The sequence below is a fragment of the Ovis canadensis genome, chromosome 4 (genome assembly GCF_042477335.2).
Source record: "Ovis canadensis isolate MfBH-ARS-UI-01 breed Bighorn chromosome 4, ARS-UI_OviCan_v2, whole genome shotgun sequence".
Classification (NCBI taxonomy): Eukaryota; Metazoa; Chordata; class Mammalia; order Artiodactyla; family Bovidae; genus Ovis; species Ovis canadensis.
The window spans coordinates 103,235,632-103,250,755 of NC_091248.1; the positions used below are offsets into that span (position 1 = coordinate 103,235,632).

A 15,124-nucleotide genomic window follows, 5' to 3' on the forward strand; every position below is an offset into this window, starting at 1 on the left:
TTTTAGGGACAAACTCTGTCTGCTGGGTTATACAGCAGTGGTAAAGACATAGCACAAGCCTTGAACACAAGTAGTATGTGCCAATTTCATGTGTTACTTTAATAGTCACACCCATTTACTGATAAACTGTGATGAGACTAATGAGGGACGGCCATGTGGACCAGCTTCTCGCATTTGGGAAACGCTCCTTATTGGAGAACTCCATCAACTATTGTGAATGGACTACTTTCCCTCAAACTTACAATCTGTTTTTTGAAATAGTCCCTCAACTAGTATATATTGTAACTTATGTTGTAAACACTACCTCTGTGTATCAGTTAGGAACCACTTTCTCTGGATTCCTAATACATGTTGATCGTTTATATTGGAAAGGGACCACCTATTATTTCCCCCCCATGAAAACTCAGATGTTATATACTCAAATGCTATTTCCCACTTTGTTCCTAATATTAACTTTTCCTTAGAATCCCTGCACAATTTTGCAGGGAACCAAAGTATTTCAAAATTTCATAGAAAAATAAAATTGTACCTTGATAAAATATTCTATTGTCACCACTATTATGTTAATGGATATAGAAGTTAATACAAAAATATACGTCTCATTCATGGTGGGACTTTTTCCATACTGTCGCCTACCACTCAGAAAGGGTTTTCTGCATTGTTTAACCCCTTGCTTGTTTCTTTGATTATTTTGTGTTTTTTGACCATTTGGAATTGTTATTTGACCTGTAGAATCAGAACAACTGCTTGGGTTATTTTGCCTTATTGCTATGCTCTTCAGCCTAAACAATCCTGAGGTTGACTGTTGGAGAAATTAAAATGGCAGAAGATTTGTTCAGGTTTCAGAAGCAGAAGAGCAGGGCTCTGACCTTGCTTCTGACCTGCCTGGACACTGCCCAGATTCCGTACCTGCCTGCAAGCATGGCTAGTCACACAGCACTTTAGATAAGAAAGGGAGTGGGTCTCAGAACTCTTGAGCCCCTGGAGTCCTGGCCAGAGTGCCTGGATTTTAATGAAATCCTATGACTCACAAGATGCTGTAAAAATGTTAAAGCCAGAGCTGCATTTTTGCATGCAAACTCATGATGATATCAGTTTGCAGCCTGGGATTATAAGCGAGAACTCCAGAAACTGCAATTTGAAGTCTCACTGGTGGAGTGAGGTCCACAGAGAATGAATCTCCAATTGCTTTACCCTAGGGGGCCCATGTACTTCCTGTCTCAGAGCCAGCTCAAGTTTTCCACTTGGAAGGAAGGAAATATCCATCTCTAGCCCTATCTAGCCAGCTCATCCCACCTAAGAGGCAATGTGGCAGGGAAACTGAGAAGCAGTTGTGAAGTTCACAGTCCAGAGGCAAAGGCTCACTAAGACTGAGATCTAATCATGGGACTGTGAGCTCTTCCATTCCCCCTACACCTTACTAACATTTCACAAAACTCTATTTATAGCAGCTTCTTTCCCCCAGTATGAGCTATTTGCCTACTGAGAAAAATTAAATCTTATTTAGCTATTAAGAAAAAATTTTAAAGACATACTAAACGGCAAAAACACAATGGTAGAGACAGAGAAAGCACCAGAATTAGAGTCGGATACATCAGTTCAGTTCAGTTCAGTCTCTCAGTCGTGTCTGACTCTTTGTGACCCCATGAATTGCAGCACACCAGGCCTTCCTGTCCATCACCAACTCCCGGAGTTCACTCAGACTCATGTCCATCGAGTCGGTGATGCCATCCAGCCATCTCATCCTCTGTCATCCCCTTCTCCTCCTGCCCCCAATCCCTCCCAGCATCAGAGTCTTTTCCAATGAGTCAACTCTTGGCATGAGGTGGCCAAAGTACTGGAGTTTCAGCTGTAGCATCATTCCTTCCAAAGAAATCCCAGGACTGATCTCCTTTAGAATGGACTGGTTGGATCTCCTTGCAGTCCAAGGGACTCTCAGGAGTGGAAGTTAGAATTGTCAGACCAGGAATTGAAAACTATTATTGCCGGGGGCCAGCGTGAGGAATTCCGCCCATACGCAAAGGCGTGATCAAGCCTCAGGAAACCCCCTGTTCCCGAGCATCAACCCCAAAGCCAGAGTCTGTTTTATGCTCTCACCTACACCTCTGACTTTACGGGGGGCTCTCCCCCATAACCATTTCTCTCGGAGAAGGAGTAAATGTGCAGCTCCAAGGCAATAAAAATTCTTGGGCGTGACAAGAGTGTTTCAGCTTTCGGACTCCTCTGAAGGTTATCTAGCCCACCTGTATAGGTTTGTCCGGCCACATGTGATTGTTTACAGCCTCCAAATCTGAGAGGCATGAGATGTTTTAGACTTACTAAAGGCAAATTATTTTGGGGAGTTGGAAATTATTAGTATAGTGTGTTGGTTAGGAATTATTTGGTGAAGGGTTCTTCATTTGTTGTGTCAATAATTGTTGCTAATTCCCTGCGCTGGGTGGGACAAGGATGTCTCAGGTCAAACCTCTCTGCTGACAGACTAGCTCGTGTGACAGGATTATCCATACTGCTGCCACTAGGCACGTGATTGTTTACTACCTCTCAACTGTAAACAGCACAGAGAGTTTTGGAGTATTTTGAGTCTTAATTAGCATAGGACTTTTTCTTGTTGTTGAGTCAATGATTGCCACCAGGCCTCCATATCCTTAGGCACCTGGGAATATATTAATCAATGTATTTGGAATATAGCAAAGGACATATAGTAGTTTTTGATGTTAGCAATACTAGACTTTTTGAGTTAATGGATTTTCTCTTTTGTAATAGATCACTGTACTTTGTTATAAATCACTGTGTCCTTGCTATGTAAGAATGTAACTTTATCATATCTTAAGACTAAATAGATCTTAAGGGGAGCATTGGTGAAAGGATTTTCATTTGTTGGGTTGATGTTTGCTGCTAAATCTCCATGTTCCCTACTCTTATAATGAATATAACTAACATATAGGAGAAATAAGTATTAACCTTTAAGCATATAGGAGAAATAAGTGTTAACCTTTAAGATTAATCATGTTAACCTTGAGTTAAATAAATTCCTTTCTTGATTGTAACTCACTACACCCTCACCCTATAGGAATGTAACTTTATTTGGAGGGTGGTGCCTGGTTTAAGAAAAAACACCCTTGGAAGAAATAAGTTTTTTGGTTATCAGAAAGAAAGGATCATAAAATGTCAGCAGGTCTCACTCATGGCCAGAAGATGATGTAATATCCCTAAGACCTTTTTTTTATACATTTATGTGAAGCACCTGATTTTGATAAAGGTCAGGACTGCTGACCCCCGCACGATTCTGTATTCATCCCTATGTGTAACAAAAGGTATATAAGCAAACCCAAAAATAAAGAAATGGGATCAGTTTCCGGAAAGACTGATTCCCCCATGTCGCTTCTTTCTTGCTCCCGTTTTTCTGGCTGAATTCCCATCTGCAGCATGATGTTATTCCACGTAATCCAAGTTATTCAGCCTCCTTTTCTCCACTAATCTTCCTACTACACTATCCATTTCTAATCTCTCTATATCTGTGATTAAATATGTATTTTTCCAAAGACCCCGACTCCGTCCCCACCTTCGAATCACCCTGGATCCACCGGGGCTGGACCCCGGCATATTATTAGTATGTTCAGGGCTCTAACGGATAAAGTAGAACAAATACAAGAACAGATGGACAATGTAAGCAGAGAGATAGAGGTTCTAAGAAGAAAACAAGATGAAAGGCTAGAGATCAAAAACACTGTAACAGAAATTGAGGATATCTTTGATGGCCTTATTATTAGACTAGACACAGATGAAGAAAGATCCTCTGACCTCAAAGATATCTCAGTAGAATTCTCCGAAGCTGAAAAGTAAAGAGAACAAAGACTGAAAAAAGAAAAGATTAAAAAAAAACAAACAAACCCAGAACAGTTGTCCAAGAACTGTGTGAGAGAGATAAGAAAGGTGTAGTGACTGAACTGAACTAAACTGAACATAACAGGAACTCATGGGAATCACATAATGTGACTATCATATCTCTGTATTCAGTAAAGTATCCATGTGAGCAGACGGAGACGCTCTGATCCCTTAGGTCTTTATTGAAAGAGGCAATGGACCTGGACCCAGCAGAGTCCTCATTCTGGGCTCTGCATTTCTTACTCCTCCTCTTCCCAGTATTCCTCATATCATGGATAATTCTCAAAACCATTTTGCTTATACTATCTTATTTGAGCCTCACAAAAACTCTTCCCTTACTTGCCATGTCACCTCTGACCTGTTCAGCAGACACCTTGGTCCTGGGAAATGGAAAGAGATGTGAGCCTGAAAAGAAATTATTAATAGTTTAAACCAAAATATCTTCTTATTTTGGAAAATTGCAAGGAAATTGCTGAAAAAACAAACAAAATCTTTAAAAACTGGGATTGTAAAATCTTTTATTTTAATAGACTATAAAAGCACAGGTAAGGAGACTTCTTTCTGAAGTATTGATACTAATATAAAATGCCCAAAGCAAAAATACTGTTTAAAGCTCTGCTTTTAATTTCTGCAAAATCACCCTACTACATTTTCTAGCATATAACCTATGGAAATGGATCCTTAGAGTATAAGGTGAATATTTAGTATTCTAAAGAATGGGGGAATGTATTATGATTATTAATAACAAACTTACTTAGAAAATCAACTGCAGAAAAAATTAGGAAGCCAATTGCATACATTCTGCTTTTATTTTCATCTTAAATGACCTAGATTTATGTTAACCTTTAAACATTAAAACAGTAATCTTTTAGGATTACAAAACCAAAATTCTCCCTGCTGAAATTGTATTTTCATCTATCTTAACCATATCTTAACTGAGAAAAACCTGTGACTGGATGAATCATAAATAAAGCCCATTAAGTTAGGTACTCTAAAATTAACAACAAATATTTTCAGGGATCAATTATAAGGACTGGATCAAATCAGATCTTGCGGGCCCTAAACACTGTGTTCCTTTGCCTAGACTGGGAATCCAAATGACACAAAACCCCTCTGATATAAAACAAAAATATTTTTAAAAGCCCTCTGAGTTACTGTAGAGGCAAAGTTCTGGGGAGATGTTGCAAACTGAAAATTTGGCTTTTTGTTTTCAACCAAGGGAACTTGGCTAAGATGAATGCAAGGCATCCCTCACATTTGGAAAACTTTGAGATTCTGTTTCCAGGTCATATACTTATAGCTGGTTTGTGTGTATACATCCCTAGTCAACTTTGACTAAACAACTTTTGCTGGCTATTTTCAGGCAAATTGTCTCAAAATAAGATACTGTTTGGGAAGATATCAGTTCAAAAAAATGTATTTAATATGATTTTCCATTTAATTATAGACTAATATTTAAACACTGTTTCATTTAGCATTTGTATTAGTCTAAGAAATTAAAGAATAGTGTCATCCTATTATTTTACATTTAGCCTCCAATCATAATCACTGGCAGGTTGTTTTATACTCAAATGAATAATGAACTCTACTGTTTTCAATCTGCAAGATCTAATCAGTACTATTGGAGAAAGTGCTGCCCTGAGAACTGTGGGCATTGTTATTTGGGGAGACATGAATTTGACTTCATCTGAGTTAAGACAGTAACTTGGCAGTATGTTGTTGTTTAGTCTCTAAGTCTTGTCAGACTCTTTTGAAACCCCATGGCCTGTAGCCCACCAGGCTCTTCTGTACATGGGATTTTCCAGGCAAGAATACTGTAGTGGGTTGCCATTTCCTTCTCCACTTGGCAGTATAGTTACTATTTAAATTATTCACTATTTTCAGAGCTCTCAGATCTGCCATAGCAAAATTACTTTATAATTCAAGTTCAAATAAGCACCTGATACATAGAAGTAGCTCAGTAAAGATGCTGCTGCTGCTCCTGCTAAGTCACTTCAGTCGTGTCCTATTGTGTGCGACCCCATAGATGGCAGCCCATCAGGCTCCCCCGTCCCTGGGATTCTCCAGGCAAGAACACTGGAGTGGGGGGCCATTGCCTTCTCCAATACATAAAAGTGAAAGTGAAGTCGCTCAGTCGTGTCCAACTCTTTGCAACCCTGTGGATTGCAGCCTACCAGGCTCCTCCCTCCATGAGATTCTCCAGGCAAGAATACTGGAGTGTGTTGCCATTTCCTTTGCCAGGGGATCTTCCTGATGCAGGGATTGAACCCGGGTCTCCGGCATTGCAGGCAGATGCTTTAACCTCTGAGCCACAAGGGAAGCCCATGAGGGGAGCCCACGAGGGAAGCCCACCAGGGAACATGTATTAAGATGGTTAATATTGATGATTATTGAATATTTACTGTATTCCAGGATTGTACTAAGTGATTTTTTATTTTGGGTTAGCTCACTTACTGATCATAAAACCCTTATGAGGTAAGGACTAGCACCCTCATGTGTAGAAGAGGAAACGAGAAGAACTCTAACTAGGATAACAGCTACTTAGGCTTGCTATTGGTGAAGCTGACGCTAACCACAAATGGTACAACTCTGGAGTCCTTACATTTAGCCATTACATAAAATGTGTGATATCATATTTTGAAAAGTGTAATTAGATGGTAATTTCTAATATCTGCATTGAATTTATTTATCTTCTATGGAGAAACTAGTGGGAAAAATAACACCATTTAAAGTAAGATTTTTCTCTTCAAATTTCTTCCAATTAAATATTATCTATTTCCAAGAAGTCTTCCTAGTTTTCCCCAATCCACATTAATCACAGTCTCTCCTGTATTTCCAGATGTTTTCTGTTTATATCTCTATGGTATATTTTGCCTTGAATTATAATGCTTGTATCCTCAATGCTTTTTGTTAAATTTATTTTTTTGCAAGTTCATGGTAATCTGATATTATTCTTAGAATTACATTCACATGCTCAATTTGTTGCTACCGAAATGCTGTTTATGAAATTACCTGTGACAATATAAAGTTAAAAGTCTCCTCTGTCCACATATGAGAATTAGGTAGACACTGAGAGGATCAGTACCTGACTCTCCAGCTGTGATATTTCCCCTCTAGCCCATGTGGCTCCTGATAAGTCATCAGGAAGCTGGGTGCAAAACCAGGAGCCTCTGTTTAGAATACACAATAGGAAACACACACAAATTACTTGGTCAGCCTTCTAGGTGTCCCTGTGTTTGAATTGTATAGAGGAGGCTAGATCCAAGGGCAGTCTATGTTTGAGCATAACTTAACAGGAAAATCCAGAAGGCTCAGGCTGATGACAAGAATAATTTGGTAGAACAGAGTAATTCTGGTTCTAATACAACCCTGAAAAGTACACACAGCTGAAAGGTGGCCAGAGGACAACAATTCTGGCATGATTTCTAAATTTGGGTTTGTTCCTCTTTTTTTCACACTCATTAACTTGGGTTTTAGAAGGAAGAAGAAAAAATATAAATTGGAAGAAGACAAGGTCACTTATGGGGCTTCCCTAATGGCTCAGAGGTAAAGAATCTGCCTGCAATGTAGGAGACAAAGGAGACATGAATTTGATCCCCAAGGTTGGGAAGATCCCCTCGAGGAAGAAACGGCAACCCACTCCAGTTTTCTTGCCTGGACAATCCCATGGACAGAGGAGCCTGGCAGGCTGCAATCTATGGTGCTGCAGAGTCAGATAGGACTGACCGACTGAGCACAGCACAAGCTCATGTATGCTGATGCTGGGGCCCATTGCCAAGCTCAGTTAGCCTAAGGCAATATATTTTCCATCTCCTGTCATGATCACCTTTATCTTTTTGGGTCTGGATCCCCTGTGTTACAGCACCTGAGCCTGAGTTCACTGGCTGGGACCAATCCATTGTCAGTCATATCCAAAGAGCTGCCTTGTGGGTCTAGATGCCCTAACCCTACCAGTACTAGAAAAACACTAAATCCTATTTGTTCCTACATTTCTAGGACAACTATATTAAAGGTGAAGCAATTTGCGAGTTCTGATTTAGGGAGCTACATAGCAATGTGACCAGAGCCGCTGAGGTGTGCAGCCTTCATGTCTGCAGGAATAACGGGAGATGCATAAGGAAGGTATGGAAAATGCCTGATTACCTTCACCTGAACCCTGCGAGTTACCACATAGAGGCCTCCGAGGATGGAGCATTTACTGTGAAAGGCAGAGCATCTGACACAGACCTGGCAGTGCTGGCGGAGAGATTCTCCTGTCATTGTTATCAGGGATACCAGGGGGCTGACTGCAGAGAAATGCAGACGGCTGACGGCTGCTCGGGGCCTTCCTCTCTTTCGGGCTCACTACTCACACTGTGTCTGCTGGTTTCCACAGGTTATCAGAGCTGTCAGTGGTGAGATAATTGAGCTTAAAGGGAATTGTGTGGCCTCTAGAGTAGTCACTTAGAGAAGAGATGAAACTTGTGACAATTTTTTTCTCCCATGAAATCCATTGAGAGGCACTATCAGTAGACATGTATGTCACTTGATATAAACAGGAAACATTGCATTCTTTGGCTCTAACTTGGCTAAGAAACCAGATCCAGTAGTTAAGTCAATGTACCTTTCTTCCTTGGTAGAAGATTTAAGTTGTATTTAAGCTAGAAACAATATATTTTAGTCTTCATATAAACACTGATAAATAAAAGTATATATCTAAATGTTAAATTATTAATTTCAATGACTGCCCTTCCAGGTAGCAATTTACTTAAGGATGTATTACTAAGCAATTATCTGATTTAACAAATGGGGTCACCTTAGGGACCTGGTCACCTGGTCCACTGAAGAGAATTAAATGCAGAATTCCTGTTCCAGCCTTATGCTCAAACTTCTTCAGGCTTCTTCTCCTTGCCTGGGCTCAATGGGTGCAGAACTGCTCAATAAGCAGTTCCTGTTGTGACTTCTCACAAGGGCTCAGGAACTGAGGCAAGGGGAGATGTAACCAACTCCCTGCAAAGACATCTATTGCAATATGGCACCTCTCTCACCCACCATGATTCCCTCCCTCAAAGACTCTGGTCACACAAATAAAGTGAAAGACTTCAGGATAGTATTCATGCTTGCCTAGGCTGATATTGCTCTAGATGTAGAAACTGGAGACATGTTAATAAAAGTAGGGTTGGTGTCTTTTGCAAGTAAAAATCATTAATAAAAAATATTTTAATGCATGACATTTAAGGGACCCAGAAATGCAAGTAGGAAGGGGTCCTGTCAAGAAATACTGGGTATTTTGGTCCCTATATGTGAGTTTAGAGCAGTGGGTTTATAATCAGTTTAAATCTAATTTAAATCGTTGTTTCATTATCCATCTGGTTATTTGACTCTGGGAAAGTTATTCATATTTCCCCCTTTTATCATCTGAAATTTGGTAATATGATTCTTAATTATTCTGAGGAATAAGTGAGATAACACATCCCATGCGTACTTTATTAATACATGTTGCTAAATCTTCAGTTATCTTCTCAGGATCACCAAAATAATGGAGACACTTAGAATGAAATGAGGTCTTGGGCAATTTCCTCTTCCTGATGTTATGTTCTGTGTATAATCACTTATACATGTATTCTCTTGCTGCTGCTGCTGCTAAGTTGCTTCAGTCATGTCCGACTCTGTGTGACCCCATAGACGGTAGCCCACGAGGCTCCCCTGTCCCTCGGATTCTCCAGGCAAGAACACTGGAGTGGGTTGCCATTTCCTTCTCCAATGCATGAAAGTGAAAAGTGAAAGTGAAGTCGCTCAGTCATGTCCGACTCTTAGCGACCCCGTGGACTGCATCCCACCAGGCTCTTCCATCTATGGGATTTTCCAGGCAAGAGTACTGGAATGGGGTGCCATTGCCTTCTCCATTCTCTTGAAAGGCACCATTTCAATTGATAGAATTTCCTTCTCCTAGAGATGATCTACATGAAAGGTAAACTCAAGACAGGTATGATGCTATTATAGAAGGCATGAGAGTTGATTCAATCTCCTTTCCCACCTCCTTTATCTTTTTGTGAAATATTTGTAATATAGATTTTACTTTTCAACTCTGGGTCCCTGCTTGTCAGGGGTTACTGACATTGTGAAGGTCTAATTTCTAAATGTAAAATACAAACCAAATGAAAATTATAATACCATAGGAGACAGGTAGCATTATGCAGATTAACTTTGAAATATTTTCATTATTTATTTTTAGAAAACACATTATAGAAAATTTGTGAATATAATGGAAATAACCAAAAAATAACCAAAAATCACTATAATATATACTGGTAACTCATGATATATTTCTTGTTAGCTTTTCTTATAAAGACATTTTAAAAACATGGTTCTAAATAATATATAAGAATAATATATGTGTATTCTTGCATCTCATGTTTTTCACTTAACCATATATTGTAAATATTTTTTTGCTATTTAATATAAGCTAAAATATAAGTACTTTAAAGCCACATAATTGTCCATCAACTGCATGTGGCAAAATTTAATTAACAACTTTCCTAAACTTTTGAGTTTTAAATATCAAGTTTTACTAGTCACCACTTCAGAGAAGTCTTTCCATGTCATCTTCTTAATTCATTTATTCACCTATTAATCAATTTGTACATGAATTCCAGTGGTCATGTATGGATGTGAGAGCTGGACTGTGAAGAAGGCCGAGTGCCGAAGAATTGATGCTTTTGAACTGTGGTGTTGGAGAAGACTCTTGAGAGTCCCTTGGACTGCAAGGAGATCCAACCAGTCCATCCTAAAGGAGATCAGCCCTGGGATTTCTTTGGAGGGAATGATGCTGAAGCTGAAACTCCAGTACTTTGGCTACCTCATGAGAAGAGTTGACTCACTGGAAAAGACTCTGATGCTGGGAGGGATTGGGGGCAGGAGGAGAAGGGGACGACAGAGGATGAGATGGCTGGATGGCATCACGGACTCAATGGACGTGAGTCTGAGTGCACTCCAGGAGTTGGTGATGGACAGGGAGGCCTGGCGTGCTGTGATTCATGGGGTCGCAAAGAGTTGGACACGACTGAGCAACTGAACTGACTGATTTATTAAACCTTACTTCTTATCAGGTGCTGTTCTAGGCTTTGAAATATATCCTTGAACATAACAAAAAGCCTTGCCTTCTTAGAACTCATAGTCTTTCTGGAGGAGGAGACAGTCGATACCTAAATTAGCAATTTGTTTCAGATGTTAGATTCATAGGGAAAAAAAAAAGAAAAAGCAGAATGGAGGAGAGTGGGATTTTCATGTGTTGGGAAGCTTTAACAGACACTGAATGATAGAGAGTTGACTGTGGGGATGTTTGGGGGAGGGTATTTCAGCAAATGGGTGAGAGGTGAACATTTGGGAGTGGGCCTGATCTGTTCACAGAAGAATCTAGAGAGCACTGGGGTGGGATACTTCCCTTCACCATCAGCTTCCCTTGTTTATTCTCTGGTCTGTAGCATTTATCACTGAAGACATAGTATAGATTGTATATTTGCTTATTTCTGTCTTCTAAACTAGGAAAATGAAGACTTCGCTTTGTTCACTGCCAGGACACTACTTGGTACAGTGCCTGGTGCACAGTAGCTGCCCAATAAATATTTGAATGAATGAATGACTGATTCAGAAACCTGAACAGTGGAAGTTATACATTTGTTACAGGTTTTCTTTTTTTAAACTCTGCACATTTATAGTGAGTTATTGCAAAGTCACTCTCCAACATTATTGTTCTATTCTTATTGGAGTTCTTGAGCCTCTGAAATCACAGAGAACTCCTCTGTGAAGAATTGAGGCCTGAGGAGAATAAATCACTTGGCAAAGTCAAAGAGCTAGTTTGCAAAAGAGCCCTGTCTGGATTCTGAGTTGCCTAGTTTTCTCTTCTTGCAATGGAATTCAAACATTTTCATTTAACTTTTGACCATGAATTTTATATACTTTTATTAATTTGGGCTGTGACTACTGGTTATGTTCCGTCAGTTCCCAGATATTCCAGCTGCAGACTCTCTGTTTAATTTGGCTCACTGTTCCTGGACAAGAAATCCACCTCTAAAGATGCTTAATGACCGCAGTTTCTTGGGACTGTCCTAACTTTCCTTTATGGAAACAGCAAGGTGCTCAGGTTCACTAATCTTCAGTGTTCGCTTTCATAAAAGGGAGATCATTTTGGTATCTTTTTTCCTTGTATACAGTTTAATACAATATCAAGTAGATAAAACACTTAGCATGAAATCTGGCACATAGAACTTCCCAACCAAATGTTAGCATTATCATCTAGCACTATCAATATTGATCCTCATAAAAACTGCGATAGGCAATCCTATCTCTATTTTGAGGTAGATAAAAGTCTATATGACTCAGAGTAATGAAGTGACAATATCATGAAGAAATACCCAGGCTTAGAAATTTTTCTTTTGAACTCAAACTAGTTATGTTTTCATTAGATCTATTTATATATGCTGGATATTAATCCCTTATCGATCATATCATTTGCAAATATTTTCTCCTATTCTATATGTTATATTTACATTGTGTCAATGGTTTTCTTTCTTTATTTTTTTTTAATTGGCTCCGATTTGTTTAATTTTGCTTATATATTTATTTATTTTTTGACTTAGGAGACAGATCCAAAATAGTATTGCTACAATCTTTTATGTCAAAGTATGTTCTGCCTATTTTCTCTTCTAATTTTATGGTTTTAGGTCTTACATTTAGATCTTTAATCCATTTTGAGTTTATTTTTGTATATGGTGTGAGGAAATGTTCTAACCTCATTGTTTTACATGTAGCTGTCCCATTTTTCCAGCACCATTTATTAAAGAGACTTTTTTCCATTCTATAGTCTTTCCTCCTTTGTCATAGATTAATTAACCATTAGTGTGTGTGTGTGTGTGTGTGTGTGTGTGTGTGTGTGTGTTTCTAGGTTCTCTATTCTATGTTTGTACCAGTACCATGCTGTTTCTGATCTCAGATGGCCTTGGGCTGCAACAGCTTGAGGCTGGGCTTGGGTTCCCAGGCAGAGATTGAGGCTGAGTCATGATGGTAAGACTACCAGATTCCAGCCACTAGACCAGTGGTCAATGACAATCGTCCTGTCCCTTTGGCTTTGCAGAAAAGAATTTCCACAAAGACAGAAAGTAATGAAGCAAGTAAAGTGTTTATTTATTAGGAGGAAAAAAGGGTACAGTATGTATGGATAGACACACGGATGGACTCAGAGACAGAGTTGTTGAGTCACACCCTGCGGTGGTGTGAATAACTTTTATGAAGCCTTTTTCAGGGAATGAATCTCCAATCACTTTACACTGGGGAAGGCCATCTACCTCCTGGCTCATTTTGTTACTGAAGCTTTGTAGCATAGCCTGAAGTCTGCGAGCCTGATAACTGCAGCTTTGTTCTTTTCTCCCAAGATTGCTTTGGCAATTCAAGGTCAGTTGTGCTTCCATGTGAATTTTAGGATTATTTGTGAAAAATATCATAGGTATTTTGACAGAAATCACTTTAAATCTGTATATTGCTTTTGGGTAGTATGGCCATTTATACAATGATAATTCTTCCAATCCAAGAGCATGGGATATTTTGCCACTTCTTTGTGTCCTCCTCAATTTCCTCCATGTTTTATAGTTTTCAGAATACATATCTTTCATCTCTTTGGTAACTTTATTCCAAATCAATTCACATCTTTTTGATGTGATTTTTAATAGGATTGTTTTATCTTTTTTACTTTCTATTTCTTATTGCACCAAATTTCTTCTTACTAATTTATAGACAAATATAACCTGCAAGTAGACTGATTCTGATATCACATAGTCAGTGTTCTTTTATTTATTTAATTGAGAAAAAACTGTTAAATTAACTATAAACAATACATCCTTAGCTCTCAAACTTGAAACATCTAAATATCATTTACCCATAAAAGAAACTAGGATCTCTTAGGACACTGTCTGATTCCAGGCCTAAGACAGGGTAAGTACAAAATGTGTCTGAAATATTTTGTTATTCTATAAAGCAAGGGTTCTGCTGGGGGTCACTAGGATTGTATCGAAAGTACTCACTAGACAACTCAAAGAGCCACTGCCAAAGAGGAGAAAATTTGAGAATCACTAAAGAAATAACTGCAATAGATTGAAACACATCCAATATATTTAAATCCATGAAGTCAAAATGATACTAAAGAAACTTCTTCACTGACCACACCTGAAGAATGTTAAGAAAACAACTCTTACTCTTTTTAGAAAATTTCCCAGAAACTGTCACATGATGCATCAGCTTATATCTTTGAACAGAATTCGGTCACCTGACCCCCAGCTAGCTTCAAGGAAGGCTGTTAAATGTGATCTGTATTTCTGGCATCCATTAGATTAGATTAAAATCTATCACTACTAAAAGGGAACAAGAGAGTGGGGGAATAATAAGCAGTCTCTGAATTACTATGTCCTACATGATAGACACTTTTTTTTCATTTCCTTTTTCTCCCTCTACTCACTGAAACTTCCTAAGTCAGAGTGAATTCATCATTGTATTCCTAGGTTGAGCTCAGAGCAGTCACTCAGGAGACACTTGAAAAATATGTGTTAGAACAAAGGGCAGTAATTCAGTTATTTTTAGTCAAAGATGTGTGTTAAAAGCATTAAGGGAGGTAGAAAATCCACACAGGGTGCATACCTGGAAGTGACAGTTGGGAAAGGGCAGTCCTAAACTGTGTAGTGCTTTGTGCTAGACAAGTGTCTGTCATTAAAAGAGTCATAAGAGTTTTTCAGATGCTATCAGCATGATATTTACCTCACAATATTACATTTTGCTCCATAAGAGAATTAAGAATGACATTCCCTTAGTGGAGACTAAGCATCCTCCAAGAAGAAAATAATCTGTGATATTAATGAAGATCAACATCAGGGGTTATTTTCTAGTTACTCTAAAAATAAAGCAAGGATGTTCTTTATGAGTAACAGTGCAGGACTCAATTCTGTGTTCCTGAAAGACCAAGCATCCCCCTTCAGTCCATTACATCTTTTCATATACACTCAAGATCTGCCTCTGAAATTACTTAGTTGGCTTTCAACTTAATTGAAAACTGACTTTCCCAATAGCTTTGTCACCGTTAGGCCTGATTGTGGAAATCTAGGGAGAGATGAAGAAAAGGAGTAATCACTGGTGACTAGGTCAGGGTGGACTTAATTGTCCTGACTGGGTGGATTCCTTCTGTTACCTTGTTTAATAACTGATCACAAGTAAATAA

The 15,124-nt window shown here is 38.8% G+C and overlaps 1 protein-coding gene across 1 annotated transcript in view; it reads left to right on the forward strand.

The window, feature by feature from the left end:
• Nucleotides 1–15,124, forward strand: part of LOC138439819 (hyaluronidase PH-20-like) — a 63,625-nt gene that overhangs the window by 9,517 nt on the left and 38,984 nt on the right. The window contains exons 3-4 of the mRNA XM_070292396.1: nucleotides 3,544–3,839; nucleotides 7,983–8,279. Of these exons, the coding sequence (XP_070148497.1) occupies nucleotides 3,544–3,839; nucleotides 7,983–8,279 (593 nt within the window). The remainder of the gene's footprint in view (nucleotides 1–3,543; nucleotides 3,840–7,982; nucleotides 8,280–15,124) is intronic.